Source organism: Embiotoca jacksoni, unplaced genomic scaffold, assembly GCF_022577435.1.
Source record: "Embiotoca jacksoni isolate LCO1_2020_lvr unplaced genomic scaffold, fEmbJac1.0.p SCAF_31, whole genome shotgun sequence".
Classification (NCBI taxonomy): Eukaryota; Metazoa; Chordata; class Actinopteri; family Embiotocidae; genus Embiotoca; species Embiotoca jacksoni.
Window position 1 is genome coordinate 1,392,878 of NW_027185383.1, and position 16,205 is coordinate 1,409,082.

Here is a 16,205-nt window from a genome sequence, read left to right on the forward strand (position 1 = left end):
AGTAAAATAAAAAAAAATACAAAATAAATACAAAAATTCCAGAATGTTATTTTAGTGGAGGATAACGTGCTTTAAAAACTATAAAATTGTTTTGTGGAAACATTTTCAGAAGTATTTTTGAATAAATCTTAGAGAGAACGTTATTCTTTCTTGAAAAAGAACATTCTGGGAGCAACAAAATCAACTTTGAAGCTTTTCTGTGAACCCTGACTTTCATCAAGATTCAGTTTGGATCTTTTCTGTTTGTATTTAGAGGCTAAAAGAGGAGAGTTACCAGAAATGTACATGACAGATTCTGCATAATTAATAATGTCATAGTTATTATAAATGAAGTTGCAATAGTTCTGCATTATGCTTTTTAAAACTGAAAACATAAGGTCAAACAAAATTTAAAACAGCTTTGTAATAACACTTTGGATGTGGAGGACATTAAAGGAGGCACCACTTAAAAAAAACACACAAAACAAGACATTTTATTCAGTGAGCACCAGTCAATCAGTACAAACCTTCTTTTTCCTCAGAAGCTCAAGTTTTGTTGGAACAGAAACATAAAGAGACACAGAAACACTGATCTTTACAAGCAGAGCAATCAGAGCGCGGTGAGAGGAAGTCCTCCGTCTTTTAGTGTGCTTCATACGAAACCTACTTCTACAGAGTAAAAAACATCTGGACAACAACAACAACAACAACACACACATATATTTATATACATGTTCCGACTTCATCAAATGTGACTGGCTACAGTTTGTTCTCACACTAGGTCCTGCTACCGTATAAATTAATGAAAATCACACATTGATTTCATCTCTATTACTAATGTTATAAATCAGAAGTGTTAAAAGTGAAACTGGTTCAAACGACTTCATTACAAGCAGCAGAACTAAAGTTCAGCAGAAAACAGGAACAAATTCCCAAGTTACCCTGAAACTGACATGAATTTGTAAAAGGTTTTCAACAGTTGCCTCGCTTCTCTATTTGTAGCCTAAGCAAGCTGAGCTTCTTGGGAAACGATGTGCCGCGGGGGCATTCATTTGTTTCACTCCTTAAGGTTTTCAGTATTGGGTTTAATATCTGATTAGAGAGAAGATCGTAGTGGTCAAATGTTTCGGATAAATTACAGACGGTTTTTTGTCTTTTTGGGAGTCAAGGAAAAAAATGAGGTGATGCTGTGATTGGACGGTTTTACAACACATACAGTGTATTTACATTTAAGATATGGACGTAATAGATGGACACTTGTCCCACTGTTTATTGACATTAGACATCAGTCATGCTGATAAAAAAAAAAGCCAATAATTCATGAAAAACCCAAACCAGCGATGAAATAATAGACGAATGTGAATTATGTGTAATTTGCTTCATTTTGTCGCTGGCGTCACAGTGATATGTACAAGTCACCCTTTGCATTGACCACCCAGGTCAAAGAAGGTTCCTGACATACTGTTACCTATGTAACGTTAAGGTAACATCACTTACATAAAATGACTTCTAACCCAAACCATGATCTTTCCCTGAACCTCCCGTCATGTTTTTTGGTGGCTCAACCTAAGGCACCTTGTGCATACGTTGGTCTAAGACGCCAGCGAGCTGAGACTTTGACCGCTGGGATGAGAACAGATTTGTCCTGCTGCTGCTCACCAAAACATCACATGTGGATCCACAACAGAAAATAGTCCTCAACAGAAGAGCCACCTCCTCCTATTTGAGTAACGTTTGCTCGAAACAACAGTGTGTTTTAGCAAATTAGAAACGCATATTTATTTTTCAAAAGTATGTATTTGTGACCAGATTTTGATTTAAATCTCTCCATCTTGAGAAGGGCTGAACTCCCCACACAGAGTAGGAGAGTCTGGAGGTGTTTACGTAGACATGGTTGGTTTTAGTCTTGTCATTTTTTGAGAATAATAAAAATACTGACTATTGCCAGAAATCATCATTGTACTCGACTCACATCTCATTATTTGACTTCCTTTATAACCGATAACCTTGTTGTGCACGGCTCCAACCTGCAACACTGTTATGATCTTAGACACGAGGTTGAAATTTGTTCCACAAATAATATAAAAAGGACATACCAGTGATTTTGCTAGTTTTAGCCCATTCACTACAAACTCCTGGCTGCTGTTGCTTGAATAGCTAGCTAGCTGTACACCGTGATGTATAAGCTATTTTTTTTTTCTAAACTCAACCTACGACTGCCTGGTTCCTTCAAAAATAAAAACAGAAAAGTATAATAAAAGTACAAAGCGCGCGGTGCAAAACACTGGTATGGTCCTTTAAGTAACTCAGATCGACAGTCAATGAACCCCACAGTTGTCGGCGATGACATGTTGTGCTGTTACACGTTTACAGTGACGACATATAACTCAAATCTAGACGTGGACGGACGCTCGCCAGCAGTATGAACTGCTGGATCACAGCTGGGAGCGAGACGTCAATCAAATACGGAGTGAAATCTAAACGTGTGTGTGCGTGTCGCGTCGGCTTTTGCTGCTTCTGCGTGTTAATGTGTGTTTTTATGTGCACGTTTGCACGCGTGAACAGAAGTGCCCTCTGCGTGTGCAAACGGTGTCGTGATCTGTACGTGTACGTGTGCGTGTGTGTTTCCCCGTTCGTGCGGATGTGCGTTTGCTCCGTCTCGTCAGTTCCTCCTGGGATGCGTGTTCCCCACATACGTGTTCTCTATACACAGCACGATGTAGTGGTTGGAGCAGGACCGGGCGTGCTGCCCCAGCAGCCGGCCAGTCTGCAGCAGGGCGGTGTGGCCCGTCACCGCCATGTCGGCCGTCCTCCACGCCTCGCAGTAGTTGCTGGTCAGACGGATGCCCACGGCGCTGGAGCCGTGCCACACCATCTTCTCTGGCCTGTGGGAAGAAAGAGAGACACTCGGTGAAGGGTTTCCACGGAGTCTGGAAAGGAAAGGTGGAGGATGAGAGGTGGAGAGAGGAAATTCCGAGAAAGAATGAAAGATAAAAAGAGACACACTTAAAGGTCCCATATTTTATACTTTCCCGTGCTGTATTTGCAGTCTCGATATCCATAAAAAGATGTTTCGGGGATTTTAAGAACCACAAACCATCAAGAACATGCTGTTCTGTGTCCGTGTCTTTAACAGGCGTCGGTATCAGTGATCCTTGCTTCTGATTGGCTGACTCTTTTCTAAGTGATACAAGTTGAGGACAACCACAGGCTTTCTGTCTTGTACCTTTCAACCTGCCCAACAGAATTACCTCTCACTGTTTTCTTCTGCATAAAAGGTTGGACAAAAAAGGTCTGTGCTGAAGGTGGACTCGTGACGTGAGCTTGAGTTTGTGACATCACAAACTTACAGAAGTCCAAACTGCACAGTTGTTGAATCTGGATTGTGTACATTTCTCAGTGGACTGAGGGTTTCACAGTATTTATACAGCCCCTGGAACTGCTTTATAATCAAAAATTACATTATAACTAAAATGTATACAATATGGGACCTTTAAGTCCAGTTCAAGGGATGAAAGTCATGATATGAAGTGTGGAGACGGGCCCCTCCTGCTCCTTCAGATCAGCACGTACATTTATATTTCTTACCAATACTTGTGCGTCACAAAAAAAAAAGAAACACTGCACTTTCTTCACCCTGACATTTATCTGCCAGCTCAACTTATACCTTTCTTGACAGATTACATTATGATGAGCTGACAAAATATCATGCACTGTTGTACATTATGTTGCGCTATAGTACATAAAATAGTTCAACCTAGCTTCACCTAATTTTACCTCCACTATAATTCATCACTAGTAATATCACAATATAATAGTATGATACTCACAGGGTTCATTTTCTGACAGAAAACATATTCTAAGTACACTTTTCTGATGCTTTTACTTGTAATGGTGTATTTTATATTTCTGTGTTCCTACTTTTTAAATCAGAATTCTTTCATCAGCACACCTCCACTCGTCTGTCAGTGTAATGTTGTTATCTAACATTAGTCAGTTGTATTATAGTGATTCCTGGATGTTTGTCTCCCTCTGGCTCTCAACAGTTAGCACTGGAAATGTTGGCAGTTTTTTTTGTGTTTTTTCCTTGACAAATGTGTGTCCGTTGTGAAGCTAATGAGTTAAAGAACAACAAGGTGTTCCTCTTTGACTTGGTGCAGTTTTACTGATTTTATGTACTTGGAGCTGCCTTAAAGACAGAAGTCACAAAAGTCTCAGTCAACACTACAGAATACACAAAACCCTTTTTCTATCACTGATAGATAACTGTGACTATTTTCAGGTAAGTAGACAGTAAAATTGAACCTCGACCATATTCGTGTTATTAAGGCCCAACTGAACTAAAGAGCTACTTTTATAAGATTAAAACCTGAGAACCAAAGCCAGATTGTTGCTTTATGTCATCCATTAAAGACTGTTAAGCTTCCAGTGCAACACATTAATTATACTCTGTCTCTCCCCTGTTGTCCTCTGAGGGGTTTTGCACAAACTGCTACACATGGCAGTCATGACATGAATGATTAGAGCAGTCAGAGCCACAAAAACAACAAAAGTACAATTTTATACCACTATAGTGCACGAGTGAGTAAAACAAAGGACATACATGTGAGAACTAATCAAAATGCTAATTTGAAAATGATAAAACTACAACTTGTGCTGAGTTTGTTGATTGGCAGAACTCCATAAAAACTAAAAGGCGTTTGTCTTTTATGCCTGTGGTACACGCTTTAGGATATACAGTATACCCTGTCTGTCACCAAATGCATGCTGGGAAATATTCAAAACCCTGACCTAGAAAATAGTGGAGATTATATGCAGATATTGACATAAAGCTTTCTATCACCAACACCTAGTTTATGTTTGAGAGGCTTTTCATACTGACGTAGCAACATTTCACTGATCAAACTGCCGAACTGACAGACAGAAGATCTGTTGGCTCCGTTTCTTCTCTAAGAAGCTGCCTCCTCCATCTCGCTCTCCTCTGCTGGATTATAGTTGATAAATCCAAATGTGCCAGCACCACACCTGTTCATTTCAGCGAGACTTCCACATCAACATGAAATTTATGGCCCATCTGAAGTCAAAGTGTTCTACTGGTGTGGATAAATGAGCATTTTAAACCCAACTGGATCTCGGAGCACTGACGTTTCTTTTCATTTTTTCTATCCCTGGCCTACAAGTACTTTCACCTGCTTTCTTGAACCCACTCACCATGCTGAGTCAGTCATCACGTTGCGTCCGTCAAAGGAATAAATGGGGGTGGACGGGTCAAACATGCCTCCGTTCCCAGAGAAGATGGACATCCAGCTGCTGAACAGCACTTCACCCTGAGAGCAGGGGAGAAGATAAAACAATCCAACACTTCATTAATCCCAAAAGTAAAAGAGAGGGAATTTAATCAAAAATAAACAGTACACATCATCCATCATGAAAGTCAACTGATGAAAAATCTGGATTATTTTAAACTATCGAGGACTGACTGCAAAATAAAATGATAATGAAAAAAAAATGTTATTCTGGCTTTATTGTCCAACTTTTATTTAATAAAATAAAATAGGAGCTGTCAGAGAATTGTGCAATTTGTTGTTTTTATTTTGACAGAGTCCACAGTGGCATGACTGTTTCTTTTAGTTTTTGTAATCTTATTTTGAGTTATAGAATGCAGGTTTAGCAGTTTATCTCTGTGTGACTCCTGCCACAGTGAAATATTTGACTTCCAATATTAGTGAGGATATTCCGTTATACTTAAAGAAATCAGTAAGTGTAAATCTCTCCTCACCCTCAGATTGACCACAGGCATGTTGTTGTGGTCCGCCTTCCTCACAATGGTTGCCAGGTCCTGGAGATGTGAGGACAGGAAGGCCCTGTAGGTGGTGGTGAGGCCCATGGCGCGTGCCTGCTGGTAACACTGGAAGTCTGCCCCGCGGATGCCGCGCATATCTCCTTTGAGCGGGGCGTTCAGTGCAACCAGATGGAGCTGGAAGAGAGACAATATACTTGAGTCTCGTCCAAATCTGACACGTTGTTCATCACAGATCTGACATGAAGTCAGGCTGCAGCTCAGCCAAGTCATTTCAGCTGTCTGGTTCTGGTACAGAGTTGAAGATGTATGTTCATGTGTTCATTACACTCACCCCTGGTACGGCGTTGAAGGTCTGTGGTAGCACGTTATAGCTGGGCTGATATCCTCTGATGCCCTCCTGCAGCTCCTGCAGGTCAGCGGAAATGCAATTGCTTTGTTTTTTTTTTTTTAATGTTTTTATGAGCTCTTAATTAAAACCATTTTTTTGAAAGTGCTTTCAAACGTTCCCTCGGACGTATCACAGATCCTGTTCACAGCTGGTAAGGTGTGTGTCCTGGGTGATCACGTCACAGTTCGACAGCTCTCAGCACAGGTGTGAACACAACAAGGATGCACTGAGGTCCGATCTGCTCAGACTACATTATGAGGAGGTCTCGGTCTGGCCAAAATCTTTTCGAAGTGTAAATGTGATCTGGGCAACATTGAAAGACTGACTTACGTCCTCTGTGTAAAATAAATGGTATTCAAAGCAAAACTGATCCTGCATGATGCAGTCGAGCACAGATGAACTGTACAGAAAGTACTTCCTTCTTCTGGCAGCCATAAAGCTGTTTAGTGAATAAAAACAAAGGTTGCCGCTGTTTCAACAAAGTCCTCTGTTTTTTTTTAGTTAACCATGTCTGTAATTTGTGACAAATATTAGACCCATGATTGAGGAAGAGCCCCGCCCACTTTTACATTCAAATTACACTTTGTTATTTCCCCATTGCACTGCAAACCTGCCATGATAATGAAATAATCCTAAACTGAACGGACGTGATTAGATCAGGTTGAAAATTACAAACTCTTGTGTTCACACGTTTATATTTTCCCACCGTGAGGAAATTCATCATAAATAGGCTAATTGATGGCGCATTAAAATGAGGCTCGAATGAGCAAAGATGTCTTGTGTTTCATACCTGTTGCTTTAAATCCTTTCTCCTCATGTTTCTCTGTGTTTATTTACTTGTTTATTTATGGGATGTTTGCTTTCATTTGCATATGGTGTAGGGGAATGAGATCCGATCACAAGTGGCACGAAAGACACGGAGACGTATGATAATACCAGGTGTGAACAAGGATACAGTTTCCTGCTGATGCTCTTCTGTCTGTGCATTTACATGTGTGTGTGTGTGTGTGTGTGTGTGTGTGCGCGCACCTGGCTATGGATCCTGTGCGGTCTGCTCCGTTCTCTGCTGAGGGCCTGAGATGACTCGGACGGGGAAGGTCCATGATGAATCAATTCTCCAAGCTGGAAGAGAGCGGACATGTACTGTGAAGTCTGGATACATTTGGATCTGATTATGGATAAAAGATGAACTGACACCAAAGTTATGATACTGATGATACCCAGAGAGCAGAACACTGTTGTATCCATATGTAATATCTTAAGTATACAGTCATCTGTATCACATTTCAAGAATATAAATATTAATCATCTTTATTCATATGGAACTTTATTGTAAAGTGCTTTAAGAACAGAGTTTTGATCAAATAGTAAAAACAAAGAAGAAAAAACATGTTTATATGTACATTCTCTCATATATTAACAAATACACTACGTAATATATACACAGACATACACATACATATACACTCATAACTTCACACACATTCCCATTAAACTGATTGTTTTGACTGTGTATTGAATTAAAACTATAAGTTGGATGTTTTCAACCCTTTTTAAAGGAAAAGTCCAACAGCTGCTCTGTCAACTGGAACTCCATTTCCATTCGTTGCTTTTTTACAATGTATTTAGTTGACATATTTATAGTTTTTGAAAATAAAAATTGAATGAACTTGTCAAAACTCAGCTGATGAATATATTTTGGTGTGTTTTTTTTCAACTATTGTTTTTTTTTTTTCATAGAACAAATACTATATTTCAGGCTTCTGAGTTGATAATCTGTATACTGATAAAAAGAGGAAATGTAAATCAAACATGTCACATGTCACACCTGGATCTTGCGCCAGCCGTTGCGCGCTCTGACGTACAGCTCGCCTCCCCTCTCAGACACGTAAGCCAAGGTTCCCTCAGCAGTGCGGAGCAACTCTCTGGAGAGAGCGTTAGTCGTCTTATAGGTGGTTACCTGCATCAAAGCATCAGTGCTACTCAGTTCTGCATCCATTATTTTAACAGAGTTACACTTCAGGTGTTTTTTTTAATTTTTTTTTTTATTGTGGCGAGTTTCTTACCGCGTTGGAATATCCTGCAGATCCTGGTGGACCGGGAGGACCAGGTGGGCCGGGGATACTGTCAGCTGAAGACCACACATATAAATCACATTCAACTGATAATACTAACAATACTAACTGACCAACTCCACCTGTACACATTGTTAAACAGGGAGTTTGATCTACAGTTTTATTAATTGAAGCTAAGGCTGATTTTTTTTCTTAATTTCTCTTATTCTCAGATTCACACATACTTGATCCATATGCAGGTGCAGGTCCTGGGGGCCCAGCAGGTCCGGGGGGTCCCCGGGGTCCTGGTCGTCCAAACCCAGTGGATCCAGGCTGGCCGGGAGGACCTGCGGGACCTGAAGGACCAACGATGGACTCACCTTTTGGACCCTATAGGAACAATTAAACACAATAATTTATCTGGGAATTCCACACTGCACCAATAAGCACCCACAAAGATATTCAACAGCAATCAGCTTCCAATACTATTAAAGCTCGGGATATTTTCTGTAACTCTTAAATATTTCCAAAACGGATTGGAATAGTATTTTTATTATTTAGCGTATCTCACCACAAGTCCTGACCTCCCCGGCAGTCCTGGAGGACCGGGCAGGCCTGACTCTCCTTTTTCTCCCTGCTGCCCCTTGTATCCCTGATCACCTCTGGCACCCTGAGAGAACCACCAAGAGAAAACAATAAGTTTAGAGGCATTGAAGTCCTTATTTCATTATCAAAGTTGAGACTTTTTCTCTCTAAAAAATATTTGTTAACAAGTGAAAAGGAGAATTGTATAACGCTAACAGCTGGTTCGCCATATGTTGCATATTGGACCATGTTAAGGTGTTATTGCTATCAAGATAGCTGTTAAAATACAGTAGCTGCCAATTTACACACCCAGCAGACACAGATCAACATAAGCTTTACTTTAGACTAATGATCTGGCCACACAAAATATCTGAGTCCAATACTGAGTCTTTTTTTTTTTATTATTTTTTTTATCTCTGTTTTGATCTCCACCAACAATTGTGTTCAGAAGCCAGATGTTCATTTTGTTATGTCTGCTTTTTGGTACTGAGTGGGTAGAGCACAAAGGGGTTGTTAGACCTTTCTTTTTTGCTCTAATCAAGGTTGATGAGAGCAATGAGAGAGAATCATTAAGTTTCAGGCCACCAACTAAAGCACAGCAGAGCTGTGGGGAACCGCAGAGAGTTTTGTGATAATTCCCTCTGACTTTGTCACTGAGCAACATGAAAGCTTTCAAAGTCATTTAATCCATTGTTTATGTATAATACTGATTTGTGCCGTTTTAAATTCCTCTCATGTACCATTGCACTTTACATCTTTCCTCTAAGATGCTGGTGTTATGTCTGTTCCTCAATCACCCTGTTGGCTTTAGATACAACATGCTGTGTAATAAATGAGAGCTCACCACAACTCCATCTGGAAGCCTGGGCGCTGAGAAGAAGGATAATGCAACATACATGATTTGCAGTTATTACCATCACATCATTATTATCATTTAAACAAATTAGTTTTTAAGTAAATCAGTTGAAGGTCTTACCGGATGTCCCCGGCTCACCAGGTAGTCCCTCATCTCCTTTTTCTCCTTTAGGTCCAAATGAATCTACCCTTGTCGGCGCCTCCTACACACACATACACACTCTTTAACATAACATATGTGACAGCAGGTAAACACAAGTGCATAACAGAACAGGCTGCTGAGGATGTAGATTAATACATTTGAGGAGGTCAAAAAGTCACATTTAAAGACCATGTTAAACACAATAATAGGTTGGATTATTATAATAAATAAGACAAAGAGGTCAAAGATGAACACATCGCTGTCAGCAACAGGGGATGCATGCTACAGACAGCAGCACGTACAGCCCTCACTCGACTGTTAAAGTTAAAACACAGGGATTGAGCTTAAAGCAAAAGGAACCTGAGTCAATACAATTATGGTTATTTGAAACTAGCTCTGTGGAGGTGGTTTGAGGACCTAAGGTCAGACCCCACCTCCACAGTTAAAGCGACGGCTCCCACTAAATCTATACAATAAACTCACACAACGTTCTGTTACTGCACATTATCTACCCGTAATCCCTTTCAGTGCCCTCCACCAGTTTATTAGAAAAGCAGTCATCATGGTGTCTCCAGTCCGCCATGTGTCCACAGAGGAAACTTCTAACAGGAGGTTGAACAGTGAAACAGAACCCGCACACACCCAGCACCGTGAAAGGAAGGACTGTAGGTAGGAGTGAAATGTTTTGATTTCAAGCACAACCGCCAAAACAAATGACACGTTTTTAGATCACAACCGATTGCAGTGAAGGAAAACTTTTCCCATAACCTGAAACCAAGTGTACATTCAGGTCGACTCCAGGCTGAGCGAAGTTAGAGCCATCAACAGGACTGAGTACTAAATATCTCTTCGTCGTATCTGACAATATGGCCAACCGCCTTGGAGTGGTTGCTTACACTTATGCCCATTGATTTAATTGGCAGACGAGAGGCGGTGTGAATTCAAATGAGAGAACCAATCAAAAACAAGCTGATACTGTAAAATGAATGGAGCCTGTCTAGACTGAGACTGGCAGAAAGATTCAAAGCAACAGATTGAATATTATATTGAGATTTTTACCAAAACAATTATATTCACGTGTAAAACCTCTGTAATCACCAATATCTTAAATAGTAACTGTTATTTCATTATATATACTTTTTCTACTGTATCACAATTACTTTTATTTTATAATTGAATTACTTGTTACTAGTTACTCCCCAGCACCGTGTATACAGTAAAGGGATGAGTATCAAAAGTGTCTGCTTTTCCTTCTCCCTGTCTGTTCAGTCAGCTTCATCTTCCCTGAGACGACGAGAAGGAAAAACAGATGAGAGAAGCAGAGTTCAGACTCAGATCTCCTTTAACACCTGACATTAACAATTGTCCTGAGTAGTCAGATTGGATATAACAGATAAATACAAAATCCAGAGTAGGTGTACATGCAGTGAAGTTCATGAAATACATAGGGTACACTTGTTTGTTTAGTGACTTGTGGAATGGAAATTTGTAAGAAAATGTAGTTTTTTTTCAAGTTGCTTGTGATTAATATCCAATCTGTGTACAAGACAAACGTTAAAGCCTGATGAAATGAGGCCAGATCCACAGACACGAAGCCTTTTCAAAGCCCATTAGGAGAACAAAGAGGGAGGAAATTAAGGGAGGTAATGGGGAACTGTTTGTAGCCCAGACCAGCGAGCAGCCATGCTGTGACACCCACACACCAACAAAACCACCAGTTGGTCCGATTTCCACCTGAAACGGACCAATCAGATGGTCCAACTCAGACTTACTCGTCCCTTTTTGCAGTGCGGTCTTGGTCGCACCGGGAACACTGTCTTTAAGATTCAGAGAAGAGCAGGGGAGTCAGACTAAATACTTCAACTTTATATCAACCATCACCTCAAAAACTTTAGATGAGCACCTGCGAATGGTGTTTGTAAGTTACATTAATGAATGCTGTCCCTAAATACTGTTTGTAAAGACAGACAACTGCATCTCATGGGCTTTTCATCATCATTTTTCTTTGAAATTTGCTGTTCTAGACTCAAATGCTGTTATTCCACAACATACTGTATGCCTTACACTGTATAACTATGTATAACTATGACAGTTATAGCTCATCCAATACTTCTTTACTTTACTATAGCAGGACTTTAAATGCAGGAGTTTTACTTGTAATGGAGTATTTCAATATTCTAATATTTGTGTTTTTACTTAAATAAAAGATCTGATTACTAACCTGAGTATTTGAGAAGATCTGAATAGATTAAAATAGGAACATCATTTGAGATTAGTAAAAGAAATTGTTCTGGACAATTTGGCAAACCTCAACATTATAGAGCAATGGTGTGAGTATTTCCTGTATTTTCTACTTTGTAATAAATGGGCTACTAGAATGACTACTTAGTACTAAGTACTTTTAATACCAAAGTATTTGGAGGTGAACAAGGCATGCAATATTTCAACTAGGCACATTTCTCAACTGTAGGAGCAGAGCTGCGTCTGTAGATCTGTTACACAATACAATCAGATCAGAACAGATCTCATGGCCAGTCATTACTTTCACAGTTTCACACTCAGGCTCTGACAGAAAAATACTGGTTGTGATATGAGCAATGTTATTATACAGCTGACAACTTTTGGTGTTGGATTGGAGTCCAGAACAACATATTTTGAGGAATAACTCAGATTTTCTGTGGTGTTGCTGCTTTGCAGCTAAGCTCTGCACATCGGATGTAATTACTGACTGAAATTCTATTATTCACAAAAAAACCAAAAAACTTTTTGTTTTACTTCCTGGACAAAAATATACCAATCTAATTCGTACTTACTCCATTCAGTCCGAGAACTCTTCCTGGAAGCCCAGGTGGACCCGGAGGACCTGGAGGTCCCTGAGACGGAGAGAGAAAGAATATTTATTATGCACATGAACGGCTGAATCCATGGATGGTATAGAGAGGAAAGCACATGCAGAATATACAATCAAAATAGAAAGGCTGGATTTTCTGTCCTTTTAAACAGGTAACAGAATGAAGGCAGAATGAAGGAACACAAAGTTGACTTGATCAAGTTGATTTGGTGATTCTGGAGATTCTTACCATTTATGATATAAAAAAATTTCAAATATGTATTTTTACTTATAAAATATACTCAAATGAAGAAAATAGTCCAGAACAGTTGAAGACTTACTTTAAAGCAAATTCACAGGTTCACTCCTACTCTACCCGTCAAGTCTCAGATCTTCATCCGCCTAAATTTGTCACCTGCAGAGGTCAATTTTCAATTTGATACAGAGGCACCACATTATGGAACGGCCTCTCCCATCTGATAAAAAGCTGTTCTGATATTAAATACTTGAAAAGGTGCTTAAAAAAATATTTAACTTCTGTTTCGTAACTGCAACATACGCATGTATACTCTCATCCATCACCATACTCATAGCTTTTTGCTTTTAAATTGACTTTATTGTTTTTGCTTCGATTATTATAGCTTAGGGCGGCAAAGTGGTGCAGTGGTTAGCGCTGTCGCCTCACAGCAAGGGGGCCCTGGGTTTGATCCCGTCCTGGGAACCTTCTGTGTGGGGGCTTGCATGTTCTCCCTGTGCCTGCATGGGTTCTTTCTGGGTACCCCAGCTTCCTCACACCATCTAAATACATGCATTTTAGGTTAATTGGTGATTTTACAAAATTGCCCTTAGAGGTTAATGGTCTTTGTTTCTGTCTGTCTCTACGTGTTGGTCCTGTGATAGTAAGCTGGGATAGGCTCCAGCCCCCCCACGACCCTGTTCAGGATAAAGCAGGTATAGATAATGGATGGATGTTATAATCTATATTCTGTTGTTATTTGTTTCCGTTATTCTTATGTAGCGTTACTATCATCTTTGTATTTTCTATAACTGTACATTTCTAACATTATCGGGTGGAGGCTTCAAATAAGCCCACTGGGTTTTTGCCTCTCACTGCACTGCACTGATTTTTTTTTTTTTTTATTCTGTAAAAACTTGTGTTTTTAATTTGTGCAAAATCAAATCAAATCAAATCAAATCAAATCAAATCAAATCAAATCAAATCAAATCAAATCAAATCAAATCAAATCAAATCAAATCAAATCAAAATTTGCATTCATTTAAACATGTGTTTGTGTTAAAGTTTGAGGTCAATATTCACTCTTATAGCGATGATTAGCTTTCTATAACCCCTGAGTTAAATGTGTTTGTTTAGCTGCTAAATCCTCCACCGTGTTCACCAGCTACTTGTTCAGCTGTTGTATTGTGGGTTTTCTGAAAGTTTCCACCAAACAGCCGTCTGTCTCGATAGAAACAAGGCGGATGAGAGCTTGTGGGCTGGAAAACCCAAAACATTGAGCATATAGAGTATTTTCATTTTGATGACAACTAAACCGTCAGCGCTGATTCTCAATGGGATCATCACTACAAATGCAAAAGCAATCAGGTGATTCAATGTTAATATAACAATTTTAAGTATAGCCAAGCTCAGACAACCGCAGAATAGTTTGCCTAGTGGTAAAATATTTCACTTTATATGTAAATCATCTGTGGTTTATAATAGTTAAATGCAGTGGTATAATATACATTATATTAATTGATGCTTTAAGTGGATAACAGTGATGCTTGCATTCCCTCCTCGGCTGGTTCATCTTACCGGTTGGCCAACAGAATCTCCTCTGTCACCTTTCCTGCCAGGCATACCAGGTCGGCCCTACAGGAGGAGACAGAAATACCTGTTTGTTACCTGTACAAATTTAATACAAATGAACACAAGTTACTTTTAAATATACATGTAAATGAATGAAAAGAAAAAAAACTAAAGACAAATAAATGCATCTTTGATATTTTGTTGTTGTACATGACAGATATGCTTCACAGTGGCTCTATGGATTGTCTCACTGACTTTTGTGCACCACCTCAGTAGGTTCTCAGCCCACAGAGCAGGTGTTTATATCCTGACGCCTCACAGTGTGATCAAATAAAAGTTCTCACCGATCGCCCAGGGAAACCATATTCTCCTTTTTGTCCAGAAGGTCCTATCGGTCCCTGAAATAAACAGACGCACATTTATGTTCTGTGCACATCAACATCCAAGACAAGTTGATTAATTAACTTGTCAAGAATTTAATAACAAAAGGAGAAATAAATATATTCTAAGCTTTTCCAAACAAAGTTGATGTTTCAGAGAATCAAACATTTGTAGATGTCAATGTTCTATTTCATATAAACTCACCATGAGTCCAGCAGCTCCTGTGAAGCCACGATCTCCCTGTGAAAATAAAAAGCAGGGGAACAAACTGTGAGATGAGAAAACAGCTAAATGTGGTATGTAGATATTATATATCTGGGGTAATAAATGTGTTAAGTAAGTAAGGTACGAGACAGTTAAGTAGAGGTGAAAGGTCACTTGTCTGGTACCTTTATGCCTTTGAGCCCTTGAGGGCCTCTGGGTGCAGATAAGAGAGTTCCATCTGCAGCAATAGTCACCCCTGGTTCTCCTTTTTCTCCCTGGTGGAGCAGATAACGAGAAATTAACATATTGATATTCTTATACATGATAGATGTTTCATTTTATGTATGATATTTATTCAAATGCATCTTTTTCTTTGTAGTTCCATCACGTCCAATGTGAAGTTCTCACCTTCAGTCCCTCTGGCCCCTGGATACCTGAAGGTCCTACGTCTCCCTTTGGTCCCCTGGGGCCCTGGGAGGGGGGTGAAAATGATGGTCAAGCAAAGTTAGGATATTTACCAAAAATGGCCATGAAGCTATAAATAAAAATTTGTTTCAGGCATCAAAATTTAGTGTCAAGTAACGCAAAAAGTAACTGTAACATTTGCAGAGCTTGAGGTACCTACCCTGTGTCGCCCAAAGACAGCAAAAGAATTGAAGAAAATACAATTACATTGTTTTCATTCCAAAACCCATTTACTTCCAGCTTTCTCTGAATTCAGGGAACAGGTGACACGCATGCGCAGCATAATGAGGTGTAGCAAAGTTCTCTTACTGGAAATCCAGCTCTGCCAGGCAAGCCTTCGGGGCCCTGCAACACGCACACAAACACACACGTGCACACACACATATGCATGCACAGACATAAGCACACATACAGGCAAAAGCAATAGAGCTGGGTTATTGACCTGTTGTAACAAAGCCAGAGATGATATGCTCACACACAGCATCATCAAACACAACTGCAGCGACAGCAACTCAAATTTATGACAATAATCCCAGAGAATGTCAGGAAGAGGAGATGAAAGGATTCAAGAGCTGTTTTCAAACTACATATTCTGTAAAGTAGGTCCTGTGTTTTGTAGTTGGAATATTTATATCAGTAAATAAATTATGCGTTTGCAGCTGTAATCCATTCATCATTCTTCTTCTGTCCTAACTGTTGCTAAAATGTTCCA

General features: G+C 39.6%; 1 protein-coding gene across 1 annotated transcript in view; it reads right to left on the reverse strand.

Annotated features, from left to right (window-relative positions):
* Positions 1-457: 457 nt before the first annotated feature.
* Positions 458-16,205, reverse strand: part of col15a1b (collagen, type XV, alpha 1b) — a 59,012-nt gene continuing 43,264 nt past the window's right edge. The window contains exons 26-44 of the mRNA XM_069164631.1: positions 15,803-15,838; positions 15,437-15,499; positions 15,214-15,303; positions 15,029-15,064; positions 14,788-14,841; positions 14,450-14,506; positions 12,620-12,679; positions 11,579-11,623; positions 9,786-9,867; positions 9,654-9,679; positions 8,796-8,894; positions 8,470-8,614; positions 8,237-8,301; positions 7,999-8,130; positions 7,200-7,292; positions 6,114-6,188; positions 5,759-5,956; positions 5,191-5,306; positions 458-2,864 (exon numbers count right to left, since the gene is read on the reverse strand). Coding sequence (XP_069020732.1) covers positions 2,642-2,864; positions 5,191-5,306; positions 5,759-5,956; positions 6,114-6,188; positions 7,200-7,292; positions 7,999-8,130; positions 8,237-8,301; positions 8,470-8,614; positions 8,796-8,894; positions 9,654-9,679; positions 9,786-9,867; positions 11,579-11,623; positions 12,620-12,679; positions 14,450-14,506; positions 14,788-14,841; positions 15,029-15,064; positions 15,214-15,303; positions 15,437-15,499; positions 15,803-15,838 — 1,695 coding nt within the window. The 3' untranslated portion in view covers positions 458-2,641. The remainder of the gene's footprint in view (positions 2,865-5,190; positions 5,307-5,758; positions 5,957-6,113; positions 6,189-7,199; positions 7,293-7,998; positions 8,131-8,236; positions 8,302-8,469; positions 8,615-8,795; positions 8,895-9,653; positions 9,680-9,785; positions 9,868-11,578; positions 11,624-12,619; positions 12,680-14,449; positions 14,507-14,787; positions 14,842-15,028; positions 15,065-15,213; positions 15,304-15,436; positions 15,500-15,802; positions 15,839-16,205) is intronic.